We start from the raw sequence: 21,123 nt of genomic DNA, 5'->3' as shown, positions 1-21,123 counted from the left end.
GAATGAGTGCAGAAGAGTACTGTGACTTTGAGAAGGCTTATTGCCACCCAAATTCCAGTTCAAACTCTTTCCTTTCCTTTCTTTTTTTCCTTTCAATTTTTACTGTTTGCTCGCCTGCTCGCATCTTTTTACTCACTCGGTATAATCCAGCGGTTTCCATCATTTGCTTGGCATTGCCGAGTAAAACTCACGGAAAAACGGGCACTAAAGTGCAGAAGTATCTATATACTTTCAGCTCATTTTGTCAAGTGGCGTCATGCCTTGTCTGGAGTGATATTTCATTTAAAAGAACAATTACTATTTTTGTTGGACATGGTTAAAATTTCACACCTAAAAAACACATAAAACAATTACATAGATGGAAAGAGAGAAGAAAAAAAAGCATTCCAATGCTGTTAATTTTATATGCTTTTATATATTGAATATTTTTGCAGTTGAAAATGAAAAAAATGTTCCAAACTAATAACAGAAAAGAAACTGTTTTTTTTTTTAATTAAAAAATTTTTATACATCACATTTCAATTAAAATGTGCAGGGGTAAAATTTAGTTAGATATTGCTGAAATTTTACAGCTTATTTAAGCTTTGATGATTCCTACTGAAATTTGATTTGCATTTCAATGACTATGGTTGAATAAAGTTGACAAAGAATATTTTAAAAATCATATTTTAATAATTGAGTTTCATATGGATAATATCAATTTCATCAAGTTTCATATGGATAATAGTTTCAAAATTATTTTCACATATACAATTTAAATATTGGTTCAGTTTTTAATTGTGCATAAATTTCTTTAAACCGTTATGCTCTGTTGAATAAAAATGTGAACATACTGGACTGAAATACTAAAATTGTAAACAACATGCTTCCCCTTCTTCCCTCACACTTTAACTTATTATTTTTATTATTATTAATAATAATAATAATAATAGACGTAGAGAAAAAGCAAAGGAGAGGGAAAGAACAGTCGTTCCATCTTTCTTTTTTCTTTCTTTCTTTGTTCTACTGCTTTTCTCTCTTTTCTCTTTTCAAATAAACTAGCGGGGGTACCCGGCGTTGCCCAGGTGTTTGTAGGTGTGTGTATGTGTGTTGGGGGGGGGGTTAGAATGCGCATACACACACATTTTCATATATATATATATATATAGATTAAAGCTGAAAGTAAATTTACTAAAAAAAAAACACAAAAAAGAATTATACAATCAATAAAATATTAAGCAAAACACTAGGGGGATGATATTTCAGATTCATTTATAACGAAAAAAGGGGCTGAAGTTCAATTAGATCCAATTGTAAATTCTAAAAAAAAGAAAGTAAAATTGAGAAAACAAAATTAACATGATTGTTAAATCACGTCTTGTGGTGTCTATTTTTCAACTTGACTTAAATATGAAACCTGTTCCTTTCTTTTACTAAACAAGGCCAGAGGTTACATCGACCAAAATGTTGAGCAAATAATACTCAAGATGAGAACATTAGTCTGATTGATCCACATAATACAAATACTAACAATATTCTGAATACATAACTTTGTGCTTCAAACAATAGAATTTCTTTTCTTTTTAATAAATTATCTAAAAAGCACAAAAAATATATTTTTTTATTCTCTTAAAAAATATTGTGCTAACTTTCCATGTTTAAAATAATTTTGTCTGACTTATTTTGCAAAATCTTTATCTGTTATAAAAAAGGAACTTTGTGTATGTGTGTGAGAGTTCCTTTCCTATGGATTTAAAAACGGCTGGGTCGATCTTTTTGAAATTTTACGTGTGTCAGAGAGGATTCTTACATAGGTAGAAATTGAGAAATAAACAAGTGGTTGTTGTTTTTAAAACAAATTAAAATCTATTAAAATCCATTATTATCGAGCAACTTTTTTCTCCAGAAAGATAAGCCTGAATTTTATCATAGCAGAATAATATAAAACTTTTTCTACTATTTTTAACAGAATTTTAAATTTAAAATTTTCCAAAACCACACTATTCACCGTCATTTTTGTCACAATTGCTAAAACATTAAAATATTAAGAAAAAATTTTTTTTTTCGTCTAAATAAGATTTAGGATGATTTGTTATAAGAATATGCAAAAATATTATAAGTACCTGAATTTCAAATAATTCTAACTTTTTTTTATATCACTCTATTGCAATTAATCAATTTGATTAAAAAATGGGCAATTTTACAGATTTCAATGGCAATAAAAGTGTGGAAGGGTGGAAGATTTGTTGATTCTTACTCAATTCCAGACAACGTCAGGTCTCTCTGCTAGTATTTCTTTAAATAAGGTTTTTGTTCTATATTCGATAACCTGAGATCCTTTGGGTTACGGTTTGTCATAAAGACATCATAAATTATCTTCCTGGCGTCTCCAACCAAGTGAATAATAAAGTGCATCCATGAATAGACACACAATCTGTATGATATCAGTTTTAAAACTTTGAAATTTTCACATATTACTTTATAATTCAGGGCTTAAAGTACACAGATGCGTAAAATATGATTACATAACCAAAAAGAGTACATAATTTCAAATAAGAGTACCAAGTTTCATGAAAATATCTTCAAAAAAATAAAAATAAATGGAGAAATTACCAAATTTCTTGAAATGATGAGGGTCATGTTTCATCCCACTTTTATAAAAAGGACTAACATGTCACCCTGTGTTGCCCAATTTAAAAATATGTTTAAATATATTTTAATTTATACAGATTTCGTATTTGTAATTATAGAGCCAATTATCTATTGAATATTATATTGTACCCAATACATAGTGATTTCAAAAGTTAAAAAAAAAAAAAATGACTTGTTGGATGGGATCAGTTAAAATAAAAACTAAAGCATATAGCTCTCCAGTGTTATTCGTTACCATATTCCATAAGTTCATGTTCATATGAAAACTTAAAACAACATAATTAAATGTATATTTGCACACGTGTAGAAGATACAAGTTTAGTAGACTTACGCTTGCCAAGTTCCAGTTTTTCTATTTTCACCCCTTAGTAGTTATTTTTACTGGCTAAAGATCGAACCAAATCTGTTCCATAGGTCAGAATCCTCTATATATAAAGTTTCAAGTCTGTAGACTTATTTTGTAATTTAAATAGTTTTAAGCTTGTTTTTTGTGGGTTTTTTTACTCAGTTCTATTGCCACAAGTTGATAATCTAACAATTAGTTGAAATGAAAAAAGCAAATATAATGCTAGTCTTACTTAGGTTTATAATAGCATTTTCGATGGTCTGTCATGTTTAAGCTTGAAATTGCATTTTTATCGACAGTTTCACTTAGATTTGAAACTACAGTTTTGATGGTCTGTCACACTTCGGTTTGAAATTGCATTTCTATTGTGAAATGCAGAAATTTAAATAGATAAATATTAAGAATATCTTTTTTTACTTTCAAATGATCAAAAGAAAAATAATTGTAATAAAATAAAACAATTTGGATGAATCAAAACGAAGTCTTCATAAAATGGAAGGAACAATTACGATTGAATATTACTGCCATATCAAAGACTAAAAAAATCTAATTTGATGCACTTTTGCTAAACACTCAATATTTAAATGTAAGAATCAAGAGGAAATAATGGCACCCAACCGGAGAGCCTTTTAACCACCCTCAACTTCACTGTACCACTTAACGTTAATTGATAATTATTATCTTTTTTTTTTATTCAATACAAAACGTAAATGCACCTTTGAAAGCTTCATCTATTAAAATATAAAAGAAATGTGTTTTTATAAGAAAACCTGAAAGAAAACTGTCCAATTCATTTTTCTTTTGCCAGTGTTTAAGTTGTTACTAATTTATAAATGGTTAGAAAAAATTTGCTTACTTTTTTTTTTTTTTCAAATGCAGTTCACCTAATTTTGTATTCTTCCATTCTGAATGTTAAGAGTTATGTTCTGAAGGGGGTTTGTGCAAATATCAAGAAAATACAGTTTCAATGAAAAACAGACATCAAAAGAATTATAGTACTTACAAAGATTCACAAGTCTTGAGGTATGTAGCTACACAAACGCTAGGTGAACAGAAATTTATTTTATTTATTATTTTTTGCAAAGCATTTGTGTATTTTTTATTGATTGCTCAAAAAAGTTTTTAAATGTTCCTTTTTTTTCTTTTTTTTTGTAGAAGATACTGCAAATGGAGAGATTAATAAATTATTATTTTTCTGGTTTTTTGTTTTTAAAGCAGATGGAGGGGGGTCTGTTACCATTTCTGGTTAGCTTCAGATTAATAGTAAGATTCTTATTTTGTAGAAGAAACAAGATTGCAAAGAGAGGATGGAGGCTGATAACTTGGGATAAGGCATATTAATAAAATATTATTTGTTGGAATTTACATCGCCTGATGTTGCATTTTGGGAGTTTGAATGTTTTTTTCCTTTTTTTTTTTTTAATACACATGTGTGATGCACATTCTTTCGTTTTGAAAAGGCACAAGCAAAATCAGTTTCTAGTTATGTTTCGACGTGAAAGGACGTGTTACATTCGTCTCTAATTCAAGGTAGCTTTCTTCACCTTACTCCTGCAGAAAGCATTCTCAGAAACTCATGCTTTCTGTGGATGAATCCCCATTGTGGGGAGTTTGAAGTAATTTCCAAATAGGAACTTGTAAAAGAAATTATAGATTTGATTCAATTTGTGTGATGCACTTATCGTGATAAGAATAATCGCTATTCTCCTAAATTCTTGAGTTGCCTCAGTCAAGAAGGATGGGTGTTGGTGAAAGCCTCTACCAGCCTTGGTAGCATACTAAGTGCATTGCTTATGCAACTACAGATTAAATCAAGGAATCCTGGTAAGTGTTCTGGCTTGTGAATTTCATGTCTTCAAAGGTCTTTAATCTCTTTGCATTTTCTTCACATAAGATGAGTAATGTTTTGAAAGTTTGGAGAAAAGGATTTTCTTCTTTGATATTATCATGTTTTGGTTAATGCTGACGTTCTTCAGGTGTGAACTCTGGAATCTACACAGAATTCAATAGTCCTTTACTCAATCCATGGGGGTAGTTTTCTCTTGTTCTGGTTTAAGGCTTCTAAGATTTTGTCCACAGGCACCCCTGGCATGACAGATACAGTGCGACAGTAATAATAAGTGACAGTCTTCTAGAGGTTGATGGTTCAATCCTCAATATGGTTAATACTAAAGATACAATTACAAATTACTTAATACTTCTCCCTGATCATGGATGACGGAATGAGAACAAGCTATCACCATAGATTCAGTTTAAAATTCTATACAGATTCTCTAAGTTTCATAAGAAGTACCTCAACATCGTAGGTTACATCAACCGAAATTTGATCAGAATACCCAAGATGAGAATAGTATTTTGTGATAATCCAAAAGGTTTGTGATGTATCGTGTCCAAGTCAGGAATTCGTTATCAAGATTTGTGGATCTTGGATGTCTATTCTGGACAAGTACTAGAAATACACCTATTTTGTTTGTAAACTGGATATTAATTTGAAATACTCTTCAAAATGGTATTTTTAATCTTCTGGAACAACTTGATGTAAAAACTTTACAAATGAAGAAGTTTATTTTATAAGGAAACATAAATCTTAAGACAAATGATACTCCATCATAGTTTCAGCAATTTCCATATGAAGTACAAAATAGAGTTGTACTAAGCATACAAAACTTGATAAAGAAAGTCGCACCAACCTGTTGTTGTTGAAGTTGTTGTTTCAAATTTATTAACTCGGATTTGTATTGCTCACTTTCTCGAAAAAGGTTGGCGTTTAAATCTACAAATAGAAAGCAGAAATATTTACAGAAAATTCATTAGTTTGAAACATTAACAGTCTGGAAAATCATGGAGGACAATTGTTATTAACTTATCAGCGTCCGAATTAAGGGAAACTTTTAGATGTAAATGTAGATATTTTTGAGCATCCCATTAATGCATTAATGGGACGCTGGTGGGTAATGGGTTAACAGCCTTCAAAGTCAATTGTCATGAGAACTTAATTTACCTTCCTCATCTCACCCATCAATTTCACAAAAGTCTAATAACTGAGAAAGAAAAAGAATGTTTTAGAAAAAAGCAGAAGAGTCAAGAAGGTTTTGGAACTTTTGGAAAAAAATTGTGAATATTCTAGAAGGTTCTATTACTGTCTGTCTATAAAAAAGAGTTTTTGGCGCTTACCAGGCACTGCTATGTGAATGTGAAAAGTTTATGTTCAACTCCGATAGAATTCAGGTTAATCAAGTCAAAGAATCTATAGAAGAACCTTCTGATACAAAAGGGTAATCTCTTTGACATTTTTCTTTGATGAAAGTTAATTTAAAATTTCAAGTGTTTAGACCAAAAATTGGCAGAGGAGTTTGGTAGAGTCTGCAAAGGTCAACTCTGTCAACTTTGACCTCTTGGCAGCCAAATTTTCTCCCAAAAACTGATTAAAAAGCTTGCTGTCTGCCTGAATACCCTTTATGTAAAATTTCAAGAGTTTAGATCCCAAATTGGCTGAATAGTTTGCTAGAGACCGCAAAGGTCAAATTATTGAACTTTGACCCCTTGGCAGCCAAACTTTTAGCCAAAAACCAATTAAAAAGCTTGCCCCATGTCTGAATACACTTTATGTAAAATTTTAAATGTTTAGACCAAAAGTTGGCTGAGTAGTTTGGTAGATACCGCACAGGTCAGATTTTTTTTTTTTTTTTTAACTTCGACCCCAATTTTCACCCCTTAACATTTGTTATGGGCTCAAATCAAATTAAAAAGTTTGATCCATGTCCAAGTAACATATAAAATTTCAAGTGTTTAGACCCAAAATTGGCGGAGGAGTTTGGTAGAGTTTTCAAAGGTCAAATCGTTGAACTTTGGCCCCTTGACAGCCAAATTTTAAAAAATTTTTCCCAAATCTCAATACCCGTTATGTCAAATCTCGAGTCTGTAGACTGAAAATTGACAGAGTAATTTGGTAGGGAAATGTACACACACAGACAGGCAATTTTACTTTTATAGATATATAGATTCAGATTATTGATAAACCCACTTATGTTCTTGATGCTTACAGATATTTTGCAAGCCTTTTTGAATCTCTTTCTGACTACTTGGCCTGAACGATGCACATCTATCATACTACCTACTTTTGGATTTTCAAATCACTTAATTGTTTCTATTATGACCAAATCCAAGTCAAGGGAGACCTCATGTTCCCTTCTATTGCAAAGGGCATATGATAGTTGCAATTCAAATGAATACCGAAGCACAAATGGTTCTAATTGCTTACGCCCTTTCTTTCTCCAATTTGTTCTGATATACTCTCTTCATCACTTCCTAAAGCTAACAACTTTTAACATGATGGTGTTATTAATTCAAAGTATTTTCCAACCAATGGAAATTGTTTCAAGCTCAAGAAAGTAACACATATATGTGAACTTAAAAATTTCTAGAAGACCTGATCAAGAAAATCAGTTTTGGCTAAATGAAAGAAACCCAATAATGCATTCTCTACAAATTACCCCATGTCTTTGGGTCCCTGAGGTGGCAAGATGGACATAATGGCTTGTATATATCCAGCCTTTATCAGCTTACACACACACACATATTTATATATATATATATATATATATATATATATATATATACACACACTAACAAGAACAAAGGTAAATGGACACATATATAAGGATATGCTGCAAAATACATAGGTATATTACTTACTCTATGAACATACTGACTTGTGACTCGGTCAACTACTTTACCTAAACATGTTTATTATTGGAAGTAACTTCTACATTCTTATATTTTGTTATAAAGTTTTGTTTTTCTTAATTTTTGTTTTTACAAGACTATGCTATCTAGTGACTGTTCTATTTCAATGTTTCATTTTATCATTATGCATGCATGTTCCATATATATCTTCTTTTCTAAGACCTCTCTCTCACAGACGTGATGTTGCTAGCCTCAATCTTTTCTGTAAATACCATTATGGCACACGTTCTTCAGAATAGCCTGCTCTATTCCCCATTTCCTTTGTATCGGCTCGTTTGCCTTATTCATCTTGTGGTCTCAATTCATTTTGATACTTCATTGTAATATAACTTTCTATTCCAATACCTTAATTCCAAAAACTGCAGGCTTGTGGAACTCTTCTTGCTGACTGTTTTCCTCCTATCTATAGCCTTGGTCTTTTCAAGACTAAGGCCAATAAACATCTTTGCAATAATCATTTTTTGATTTTGTTAGCTTCTTAAATCAAATGGCTTTATGCCATTAAAACAAATACCAGAAGACTCAGGTTTGGCTGCCAAAGAACTTTGTCAACCACACTTCAACAGATATTTGGCCTCCTCTTTGACTTCTTTGTGTGGGGCACAGTGGAACAAGACACTAATAGATCGAATTGCAACACTAAAAATGAGCTAAAAGCCAGGATCCGAGCCTTTGGGAGCCAAAGTTAGAAAATGTTATTTATTTCCCTTCCAAGTCGGGATGCTGTGACAAGTATCAGAAAATGTGATTTGAAAAGCCAGTGCCCTAGAGAAAAAGCACTGCGACCTGCAAAAAATGCCTGGATAGGCCCATTGGTATTGCTTAGTAGGGGTGTGTTAGGCTATTAGCAATATGCAAAAATCTTTCTCAAAGAGGGAAGGCAAAGCCTGGGAGAGTGAACATTCTAGAACTGCACAAGACTAGAGACATACCTCAGTTAACAGGAAACAAACCATCAATGGTTTAATCTCTGTTTGATTTGGTGACAATGAATGCTTTCGATCTTTTCTGAGGCCGCCTTGAGATGGTCATCAAAGTTAGAAGTCATTAAGTGAAATTAACAGCAAATTAAGAGGACAAACCACCTCAATTTTGATGAACAAATCTTAAAAAAACAAAATGAAACTACAATCTTATTTTGTTCCTAAACCTTGTGAACAATTATTGTCCAAAGACTATCATCTAAACAAGTTTTTTGAGTATTTTTTTAGATATTGACAACAAAGAGTTTGAACAGGAAATCGGTTACAGTGAAAATGATACTTCAGGTAGAAGTTATGTGAAAAATACACAATTCATGATCATATTTGGAATTAGCAGAAGAGGGCCCAATTGTAAAATACGCTTGAATATATTTTCATTCTTGCAGATTTCATATTTTTTATTACAGAATCATTTCTCTATTTATTATTATATTGTACCTAATATATAGTAGTGATTTCAAAAGTTTACAAAAAAATGACTTGGGTGTCATCAGCTAGAATCAAAATCAAAACATGTAGCACTCCAGTCTCATTCTCTTATTTAGCATTACAGCCACTTTCCTTACTGTTTGAACTAACCTGAGAGATAGATAAGGAAGCTTTAAAATTAAATGACTTCTAGCTGTGGCTATAATCGAATTCATGACTTTATAAAAATATGTCCGCAAGCTGAAATAAATGTTTTGTATTTCAGTTTGCTGACATATTTCTGTATGCGTTATTCATAGATCCAAACAAAGATTTTACTTGTTATAAACCATCCTTGATCTATGATTACTATTTCCTGTTAATTTAAAGGTTATGTGACCAGTAATGTAAGAGATTAATGGTTAAAGAAACACATATACATAAATACATTCATACATCTACTGTTTCATTTACATAAATGAAAGAAATATTTTGTGTCATTTCTCCTGGTTGCTTAATGTTTTCAATACTAAATTAAAAAACAAAAAAGGAAATCCAGATTTTACAAACTCCCCACCCATCTTTTTGTTCAACAGTCCAATAAAGAGTAAGCAGATGTTTATGCTGTGTCATCAGCTATTACTTTCGCATCATTCAAGAGCTTCCCATCCTTATTCCTTACAAATAGTTCATCTACGTGAGTCTTTGCTGCTCCAGATTCATATGCGAGAAAATAGCTTTCCATTTTCTAGAAAACCATATTTACACCCAACATATCATAAGATTCTTTCTCATTTTGTATTCCTACAACAATATTGATTTGCATTTGTTATTGTTATACCATGTTTGTTATGTCTAGCATAGATTTATTAGGAGTCATCTCCCTTTACCTGCCCTTCTAATTAAGGGATTTATTACTGGCTAAACGCTTCCAGTGCTCATTCTAATTCAACCGCACAAACACAACAGTTGCACGGCATAGTTTTTCTATCCTTCTGATATCTTGACATTCTTTTCCTTTGCAGTACAGGTTCGAGCCTGCCTGCCTACTACCACTTTTTAAAAAATTTTTATTTCATTTTGCTCAACACACACCTCCAAATACCCAGGCAACGCCAGGCACCCAAACTAGTAATTAATAAGGGGAAAAATGTTATCGTTTCAATCATCCATCCCACCCTTTCAATTAACATGAATCTGTCTCGAGTAAAAGATTATATAAACCATGTTTGTGCACTTTTGATTAAAATCTTTAATTAGGAATGCGTGACTTGTTTTCTTTCTTTAATTTGTGACATCTACCATCTCAGATGCAGAATACATGTTGGTCATGGTGATTTTCTCTATGAAACTATTGATTAGTTTGGTTTTGATGTCCCATTGCTTGAAATTATCTTTGATGGAATCATTCCAAATCTTTCTCAGCCTGCTTTTTTCCTTGTTTACCTTCAATCAGGATGTGTGCCTGTTTATTAAACCAGAACTTTGTTCAGCATGTCCATATTACTGTAAGTACTTAAACAAAATTTTCTGTTTCATATTAGTGGCCTGGCAAGGGCACAGAAGAGACAACTAAAGCAGCAAAACTGAAGCTGGCCTGCAGGACACTATATATATATATATATATATATATATATGTTTTAAGAAAAATAGAAAAACCGAATGAAATTATTAAAAAATCAACGTTTCGTCCTTATTTCATAGGACATCTTCAGGATAATTGAAATAAAAATGTAAGAAAAGAAAAGTCATAGATCGTGCGAAAAAGACAGTTTTTGAATCCTACCCATGTCGGGAAGGACAAATATGTGTGCGTATGGGCTTCCCAACATGGGTAGGATTCAAAAACTGTCTTTTTCGCACGATCGGGAAGGACAAATATGTGTGCGTATCTCCCTTATACATTATATATATATATATATATACACAAATGTAGGTAAATTTGGGCATATTTTATTGATTTAAAAATATAGGTTCTTTTTTTACCAATTGTCATAAAATGCTAACCATAGAATAGTATTATAATCTTCAAAAAGCCTTCATGTAGCTTCATCCTTTAGAACCAAAGCTATGAACATTTCAATATTTGTCCCATAGAACCAAAGATGAGCTTTTCAATATTCAATTTGGCTACCAGTATATATATGTATACATATATTATATATACATATCAAACATCGTTTATTCATTACCCACACAGCAGCAGCAGTATAGCGTAATGGTGAGAAGCTTTGACCGTCATTTGGGCGGTCGGGTTTCGATCCTGGCTTGAGGCAGTTGCACTGAGGAACTGTGAAACAGTGAAACAGTATTGTATGTGGATGACTAATATATATTATTTTTAAAATATAATTATCCTCTGACATGTTTCGTCGTCTACGAGTCATTAGAGTGGCTGAATCTAGCGAGATTCGAAATCGGGACCCCATGGTAAGAAGCCTAAACTATGGGGTCCCGATTTTGAATCTCGCTAGATTCAGCCACTCTGATGAGTTGTGGACAACGAAACACGTGTCAGTGGATAATTATATATTAAAAATAATATATACACCGCTCCCCATGTGGGGGTACCAAGTTGGTTAAAGAGAAAATTATTCCCAACTCGCATTTAGGTAAAAATGCAGTTTTGTAAATAATTGAATTCATTCAAAACGTATCGCAAAAACAAAAACAAATAACATTATATATATATATGTATAGGTTTTATGTGTGTGTGTGTGTGCGCGCATGTATATATATATGTCAGGTCATGTCATATGCTACTGGTACCATGTAACCCAGTACTACCTGCCTCATGGTCGGGTCACCGGCGACTAAACTGGTTCTCCCACCAGACTTGTTTGGTGAGGAGGGTGGCTAGTCTCCCTGAAGGATTAAAAACAAGAACTTCCAAAGGGCGAATGAACCCTTTTTCGGGGTCAACGGCCAACTAGCACCGTGTGTGTTTGTATGTATGTGTGTCTTGGGGTGGAGAGGGCTCCCGTAAGCTGTGGTGAAGGCAAGCTTTCTAGGAGAAGCAAATCTCTGATTTAAAAACCATAAAGCGGGAGACCAGTACCCGCATTAAGCTGGTCTGCAGTTTAACTTGCTGCTGGCTGTCTTGCTCTTGCTTGTTGCTGGATCTCAACATTTTGAACTGAGAGAGAGACTTAGCTGTCGTACAAAGCTAAGACTCTGTAACATCATCTGTGTATAGATACTCCCTCAAGCATTTGTCTATAAAAATGGTTGTGGCGATGGAAAAGTTGTGACGTGTGGAGGCTTGAAATGCTGGAAGCATGTAATAATTGATCTCAATGACCGTCTTCAGTGTCATGCCTGCTTGAGCGTGTGAATTCATCGGTAGGACTAAAAAAAAAAAAAAGTCATTTTTGGGCTCATGAGTGGCACTCGTCTGACAAGACGCTGAGGGAGTGGCACTCGTCTGACAAGACGTTGCAATCGTCATCATCATATATATATATATATATATATATATATATATACACACACACACACACACACACACACAAAACCTTTTTGGTAATTTTAGAAGTTCCCAATCTCAGCGACTACTGATCAGAATTTAACAAATGAAGGTTCGTTGGAAAGCTAATGACTTGAATTGTGTTGTGGCTATGTAATATTTGCCTTTAAGGCTGCACAATAAAGGGATCATCCAGAGTTTATTTTTGGAACTTTTTACAGCTATAAATGTTTCAGTCATATACATTTGTTTTCCTAAAAAAATTTGATATTTCCCCTCAAATCTCTAACCTTGATGGAGGAAAGACTAAAACTTTCTGCTATGGTTTCAAATGATCTGAAATAACAGCAAGGGGAGACTTGGTTCCAAATATTTTTCATTTGTTATATCTCCCCTCTTTGGTTTTCATACATAAAGTAAATTTCAGTGTATAAGGATTATGTGATACTGGAGATATTCATAATTGTACCCTATTTCCAAAAGAAGGGAGATATAACATATGAGAAATATTTGGAATCAAGTTTCCCTTGCTGTTATTTCAGATCAGTTGAAACCATAGCAGCAAGTTTTAGTCTCCCCTCTATCAAGGTTAGAGATTTGAGGGGAAATATAAAATTTTTTTAGGAAAACAAATGTATATGACGTTTTGAGAAAATATATATATATATGTATATATATAGGATTGATATGAAGTTTGCTTGAAGCATTGCATGGGATAGGTATGTAGTAGACATTTAGAAGGCTACCACAATGCGAGGAATGAAATATAGTCGTTGTTGGTGAAAGGAGACGAGAACAAGTGGCGATTTACAAATCAATAGGTACATACATATATGTTTGTATATACATATATTTATTCAGTTGTATTAGGTACAAATATCTTACTTGTTATGTCTGCGACAATATCCATTATTAATTTCGGAAAAAATTCCCTTTTCAAATGGTAGACGTGACAGATTGATTCAAAACATGCTAGATGATGGAGCGGAAGTTGGATAGCTGTGTGGGGCCTCTGAGCAAATGTGAGGAGGGGATTTATGTATGGTCTGATTAGGTAATTAACATGTTTATATTTTCATTTATTTATTCATTTTTTTTTAGTTTATAACTTGTTGCTTTAGCGTGATCTTTTTTTAAATTTTGTATTTTGTTGTCTTTATTGTTATTATTATTATTTATTTATTTTTTTCCTGCTGACATGTATAAGGTGGGATGACTTTGTGTATCTAGGTCACGTAAGTCGTTAGTAGGTTGTGTCCGGTTAGCTTTTGAAGGATAAAAGTAGGAGTGGGATGTGAGAAAGGAGAGGAGGGGGTTGAACTTTTACCCCTTAACAGCCAAATTTCTGGCCGAAAACTGATTACAAATATTTTCCCAAATCTCACTACCCTGTATATCAAATTTCGAGTCTGTAGACTGAAAATTGACAGAGTTATTTTGTAGGGAAATGTACACAGACAGACAGACACTTTCACAGATATATAGATAAGATTGTTATTTGCCCAGATTTTTGTAAAAACACATCTTAAATATGCAGATATTTTCCTAAACGTCAAAAGACACTTGTGGGGAATGATATATCGATTTTAGCTTCACTGATAGATTAAAGTAAAAAAATATTTATTATTTTATCATTATTATCAGCAATAGAAGATTTGGGTTTAAACAAAATCAAATAACAAAAGACAATTAACAGAATCGTTTTGGCATCGGACAATAGGCATCGATTTTCTGATTTTTCCAAATCGATTTTTCTGATTCAGATTAATCATCCCAACACTAGTTATTATATCATTCTCTATTGCCTCGATAGAGTATAAAACCAATTTCGAGTGATAGTGGGTGACATCCTCTTCCCGAGAGAATTTTTCTCACAGAAAAGAGGTTGTTAGTCTTTCTCTACTCTATCAGTACATTTATGATACATGCTCAACTAAGCTCCAATTTATGATTCCTCTCTGTAAAATATTCTTACCAAAAACTCGTACTAGTTACAACAATTGTAAATAATTTTCCTTTCTCTGTCTGTGTACCTAAAACTAAATAGAACTTCCATGAACAAAGCTAATTTCTGAATACTACTCATCAGTGGAACACAATACTGCAGAGCTGCTTTCCATTTGACTACAACATGGTTGTTTTTGTGTCTAATGTTAAATTCTTGTTGATCTGTTCTCTTAAATAATCAAATTTTCATTAAAACTATCATTGTGAATCCTCACAATATTGTCCAACTGTCTGCCTGACAAACTCGTTAACCTCATTCTTAAATGGCTTTTAGGCCTTCATAAATGGTAAATCACTAATAAAAACAAAACAAAAAAAAATCTCATTCTGTAATCTTGTAGACTTCTACACATGTTGTGGCTTCAGTCGAAACGTGGTCAAAAGAACAGGAATTAATTCAGACTCACTTTTTGGTTTGTACAACATTTCATCGTTGTTACAGTCATGATGTCACCCACGTGATGTACAATGTTTTCCATGTCTTTCCTGAGATTTCAAACGTTATCAATTCAGCATCCACACTATGTTACAATTCAGCATCAACAAATCCACAACTTTTAACTGCACGCATGTTCTTTCTCAAAAGAAAAACAAAAAGAAATTGAAATTACCTTTGAGTTTTATAATTTCCATTTCTTTTTCTTGTTTTAATTGCATGAATTCTTCATTTCTGTTTGCATCTTTCTGTTTGCTGTCTTCAGTGAATTTTTCTAATTTCCCACGGATTTTACTATATTCAGTTTCCATATCTTGATGCTGACTCTGAAAGAATAAATTTGGAAAATAAATCTTTAATTTGTTCTATTGATAACTGACAAAATATAAAGAATAATAAAGAGATATTCCAAACCAAAATTTTAATCAATTTATATCCACATAAGCAAATTTATTTTAGTTGATACGATGTGATGCCTCTGTTCAGTTTCAAGAGACAATGGATACCTTTTGCAGGGGTAACTGCGCAAGTAATTGTGAGGAAGGGTCGTATAATCCCCAACCACACCTCTCCTGAATCAGCATTGCTTGAATCCAGTGGCAAGAAATGCTAGATAATTGGAAACAATTCAGAGATAAGTGGAAAGTACATACAACACCTGGAATTCTCAAATGGTCACCCATTTCAGTTCAGACCAGGCTTAATGTTGCTTAACTGGTGTGTCGACATGAATAAACCGAATCATGGTCATTCAATTATTTATTTTATTAGAAATGATCAAATTTCCCATCTCATTGGGTACACAAGAAGCTTGCTCATAGATTGCGAAACGATAACCAGCTTTTGTGCAAGAAATATAAGATAATGCAGATGGATGATGATATATGGATGAGAAATATGACCGGTGTGAGCTTATAATATGAGTTTATGATATGATGGATGTGTAATGTGACTTTATGATATGATGGATGTGTAATGTGACTTTATGATATGATGGATGTGTAATGTGACTTTATGATCTGATGGATGTGTAATGTGACTTTATGATATGATGGATGTGTAATGTGACTTTATGATATGATGGATGTGTAATGTGACTTTATGATATGATGGATGTGTAATGTGACTTTATGATATGATGGATGTGTAATGTGACTTTATGATATGGTGGATGTGTAATGTGACTTTGGTGGATGTGTAATGTGACTTTGGTGGATGTGTAATGTGACTTTGGTGGATGTGTAATGTGACTTTGGTGGATGTGTAATGTGACTTTGGTGGATGTGTAATGTGACTTTGGTGGATGTGTAATGTGACTTTGGTGGATGTGTAATGTGACTTTGGTGGATGTGTAATGTGACTTTATGATATGGTGGATGTGTAATGTGACTTTATGATATGGTGGATGTGTAATGTGACTTTATGATATGGTGGATGTGTAATGTGACTTTATGATATGGTGGATGTGTAATGTGACTTTATGATATGGTGGATGTGTAATGTGACTTTATGATATGGTGGATGTGTAATGTGACTTTATGATATGGTGGATGTGTAATGTGACTTTATGATATGATGGATGTGTAATGTGACTTTATGATATGGTGGATGTGTAATGTGACTTTATGATATGGTGGATGTGTAATGTGACTTTATGATATGGTGGATGTGTAATGTGACTTTATGATATGGTGGATGTATAATGTGACTTTATGATATGGTGGATGTATAATGTGACTTTATGATATGGTGGATGTGTAATGTGACTTTATGATATGGTGGATGTGTAATGTGACTTTATGATATGGTGGATGTGTAATGTGAGTTTATGATATGATGGATGTATAATGTGACTTTATGATATGATGGATGTATAATGTGAGTTTATGATATGATGGATGTGTAATGTGAGTTTTGAAGACTGATGAGCTTAGAGGAAGATTAAATCTGGACAGTATAGGAAGATGCGTGCGGAATAGGAAACTTCAATGGTTTGGCCATGTTGAAAGAATTGGTGAGAGCTCTTGAGTTAGTAGTCGTAGAACAGTTAAGGGTGCAAGTACAATTCACAAAGAAAAGTTAAGAAAAACATGGACGGAACTGATGAAAATGGATCTTTGAGAAATAGAGAGAAATAAAAACCTGGCCAGAGATAGGTTAGTTTGGAAGTTTTTACTGCATGCCAGTATGTAAAATGAACATCAAAGCGATGATGATAAACTGAAAATTAAAGTGAAAAATTCTTCCAAATATGTCATTTTGTGGCAAATGGAAATTAATGATAATGAAAACAATATTTATTATATCAAACATTGGCTAAAATCTCATAACCCTTTAAAAACATATGCAAAAATAATATTGAAATAAAAATTTGATGGGTCACCACCTTCCTTAATGCACTTTTGTCAGCGATGAACGATGGCTGTATATTGGTGTTCAGAACATGCTTTGTCATAAGAGAGTGGTTCCAAAAATAAAGCCTCCTATTTTTTTTTTAATTCAAAAAGTTGAAGAGCTATGAAAGCAAGAGTGGCACCATTAAAATGAGCAACCTTTGTGCTCCAGAATTTATTTTTCTACACAGTCACCAGCATTCTCAATGCACTTTTTCCAAGGATTCAATAATGCATTTCTCTTTCTGATGCACGTCCATGACAGAGTTGCTTTCTTAGAGTCTCACACTGTCAATATCTGCAACAGAGAGATGAAACTTTCAGATCATAAGTTTAGTCATCATAACAATGTAATTTGCAATCTTCTCTGATCCATTTGGGCAAAATAAAATAGGAGGCATTACTTTTGGAATGTTTCCTTATAAAATTCATTTCAACAGCTAACAGACTGAATCTTCTTAATATGATTCATAGCACAGTAAAGATTAAGTTCATTTTTTCTTGGAATAGTATTCACTAAAAAATAAAAATAAATCTCAGATTTGAACGATGTAAAAACAATTTGATAACAGGGCAAACATTTCTTTAGTATTTCATTCACTAAAAAGTTTTCAAGAATTTTTCATTTATTGCTGAGTAATAGTCTACAATAAATAAATGAATAAATAATACTCATCTCAATAAACATTCCAATTAATTAAACAAAGTTTTATTTCTTTATAAAATAACTTATAACCCTATTAAATCCACCATATTAACAAGGCCACCTTACTTTAAAAGATAATCCCTATGATTGTAAAGATAGTCCCTATCTTTACAATCATAGAGACAAGACAGTATCATACACACTAAATTTAAAAAACAGCAACATTTTATCATTATTTATTGGGTTGGATGATTTTGCCTGATGGCTCTTGTGCAAGGCCTGGTTGTAATCTCAACTTCTTAAGGTCATCCTTAACTGACTCCATGTCTTACGTTATCTGTCCCTCCTAAGTCCATCAACTTCAAAAAACATGAATAACTAAAATAGATTAATTTTTCCATTCAAATCAGGTCGGGAATGACTCGAGGAAATTAGTAGATTTACTCAAAAATTACATCAGTTATGTGTTAATTTATTTAGTCAATTATTTTTCTTTTTACACCTGCCCCAGGTCACCAGTTGAAATTAAAAATAAAATGAAAAAAAACTCACTAGTAACGATTACTACACCATTTTCCCATTGACTATTGTACACTCATTAATCCGTATCCTCGAGTGGCCTCTGAGCCTTGATAAGTGGCGACTCCTTTACAAAAAAATAAAAATAAATAATAAATAATAATAATAACTGACTTGATTTGCATCATTCTCCATATCGACATGTCTGTAATCTCTTCAGTCTATTTTGGTATAAGAATGTGGAAGCTATTCCTACTGGCTTCTGATGGCTTCCTATAACCAAGATTTACACCATCCATCCATCTCACGATCTTTTCTAGAAATTCTATTATGGTCCTCCTCCTTAAGGGGCCCAAGTCCCATTATCATACATCATGATACTCCAAATATAGGCGAAAAACAAATCACCTAAAATAGTGAACTAACTTGAAGTTGTTTAAATGACACAAGAGAAAGAATTATACATTTACTAGCGGGGGGTACCTGGCGTTGCCCGTGAGTTCGGAGGTAAATCAAAACTCCGGGGGAGGGGGGGTTAAAATAAAAAGAAAGTTTTGGAAGGTGAGGCAAAGTGTGAAAAAAAAAAGTGCAACGTTACCCATTGGGCCACCGCGACATACAAATGGAAACACATTTGAATTTATTTAATTACTTAGATTTGGCAGGTGCACGTTTTAATGACTTAATGAGGTCAACTTTGACTGCGGGGTTTTTCATTGTAAAAAAAAAAAAAAAAAAAAGAAAACAGAAAAACGAACGTTACGTGAAAAATGGCTTAAATAACACTGGTTCAATATTTAAATTTAAAAAATCGAGAAAAAAAAAAGATGACATCTCACACCACGATTCGAACCCAAAACGTTTAGATAATGACCCAACTGAGCTAACACGACGTACATGAAATTTAGTCAGTTCTTCAACTATTTAAACTAAATCAGGTCATGACATCATCTGACGCATGCGTAGAACCGATCTCATCATGAGAGGACCGTTTGTATTGACCCCCCCCTCGTCGAAAACTGTCGATTTCGGGGTGAAAAAAACAAACGTTTTTGCCAATTTTTCGATATTTTTGGAGCGAAGGATGGATACTGAGTTTGTCAATTTTTGTTCTGCCTGTCGAAAGTTTTTAGCGGACACACAAACACACATAAATACATACACACATTTTCGCTTTTATATATATATATATGGTTTGTAATGCTTATTAAGAACTATTCTAAAACGATTTAAAATGCGTGAGTTTAGTATGAATTAAAAATTTCAGAATAGAATAAACAATTATCAAATGAAAAACAAATCTCTTAAAATTAAATTTTAATGAGACCCTTGTACCATTGTCTTGCCTTAAAGTTGAACTAGAACTGATGCATATGGTTTAATACTGATACAAAATAATTTAGAGACAAATTATTGGGAAACAGAAAAAAATATGACCTTTTGGATACATGCGATCATAAATATCTTCAATTTAATTGGAGCGTTTAGGCTGACTTTCTAGAGGAAGTCAGACCAACCACTCCAGGATGAATGTAGAGACAAAACAAGACAGATCAAAAATATCTAACATATAATGTTATCTTGTCAAATTTTCAAAGTCAGACCCAAATAGCATTTAAGATGACAAATTAAACCTTGCTTATGACTAGCAAATTATCATCCATTATTGTTGTACCATGTTATTTTTTAATTTTTTATTTATTTAAATAGACGTAACTACTTATCAAGGCCCAGAGACCACTCGAGGATAAGGGTTAAGAGTGTACAGTAGTCAATTGGACAATATACTACTTGTTAGTAATGGAAATTCGGTAAATTTGTTAACAAGTGGAACGACTCATCAAGAACTTGTTTACGTTGGACTTGAAGACAACCATATTGTAGTCAGCTGGAAAGCAGGAAAATGGGAGACAATTCCACAGGCGTGCAGTTCTAAAAAAAAGCTTTGTTCATGAAATCTTTGTTTAGGTTTAGGCACAGAAAAGGAGTGTGTGAGGGGGGGATTATTGATAGTGTTTTCAGCTAGACGAGTGTTTCTTGTGAAAGTTTGGCAACGGGGTACCATAGATTGAAGCTTAGTCGAACACTTTCCATGAAAATAATGATAAAGCAAAGACAAACTCGCAACATCTCTTCTGTAAGATAGAGATTGCAGCGAAGAGAAAAGTCTATTTTGAACTCTATCAAGGCAGGACAAGTCCTTTCTAGCAGCTCCTGCCCAGATGTGGCAACAGTATTCAATCCTTGAGTGTACCTGGCTCTTATATCCATAGAGAATTGCATTAGCAGTGAGATATCTACTGGATCGATAAAAGTATCCAACCATTTTTCCAGCGGCTTTCGCAACAGATTTGATGTACGTGTTCCATTTAACCAGGAGTAAAGGTCAAGCTTGTCAAAACTTGAGGCCTCCCCAAGACGAGAGCAATTCATTTCAATTGATGCCAGATGGGGATCAGAACGCTTATGATGTAAAGAGAGAAGCTTGGTTTTAGATGCATTAAAAGTAACAAGCCACTCTTTTCCCCATTGTACCACGTGC

General features: G+C 33.1%; 1 protein-coding gene across 6 annotated transcripts in view; it reads right to left on the bottom strand.

The window, feature by feature from the left end:
• The window catches only part of LOC145267012 (uncharacterized), a 360,917-nt gene that overhangs the window by 184,023 nt on the left and 155,771 nt on the right, over positions 1–21,123 (bottom strand). For all 6 annotated transcript variants that reach the window (XM_080122916.1, XM_080122928.1, XM_080122955.1 and 3 more), the window contains exons 4-5: positions 15,199–15,349; positions 5,668–5,750 (exon numbers count right to left, since the gene is read on the bottom strand). In XM_080122916.1, coding sequence (XP_079979042.1) covers positions 5,668–5,750; positions 15,199–15,349 — 234 coding nt within the window. The remainder of the gene's footprint in view (positions 1–5,667; positions 5,751–15,198; positions 15,350–21,123) is intronic.

Source organism: Euprymna scolopes, chromosome 4 (assembly GCF_053919585.1).
Source record: "Euprymna scolopes isolate OS-2025 chromosome 4, ASM5391958v1, whole genome shotgun sequence".
Taxonomy (NCBI): Eukaryota; Metazoa; Mollusca; class Cephalopoda; order Sepiida; family Sepiolidae; genus Euprymna; species Euprymna scolopes.
The sequence above is the reverse complement of the archived record's forward strand: the minus strand, read 5'-3'. Positions and strand labels throughout refer to the sequence as shown.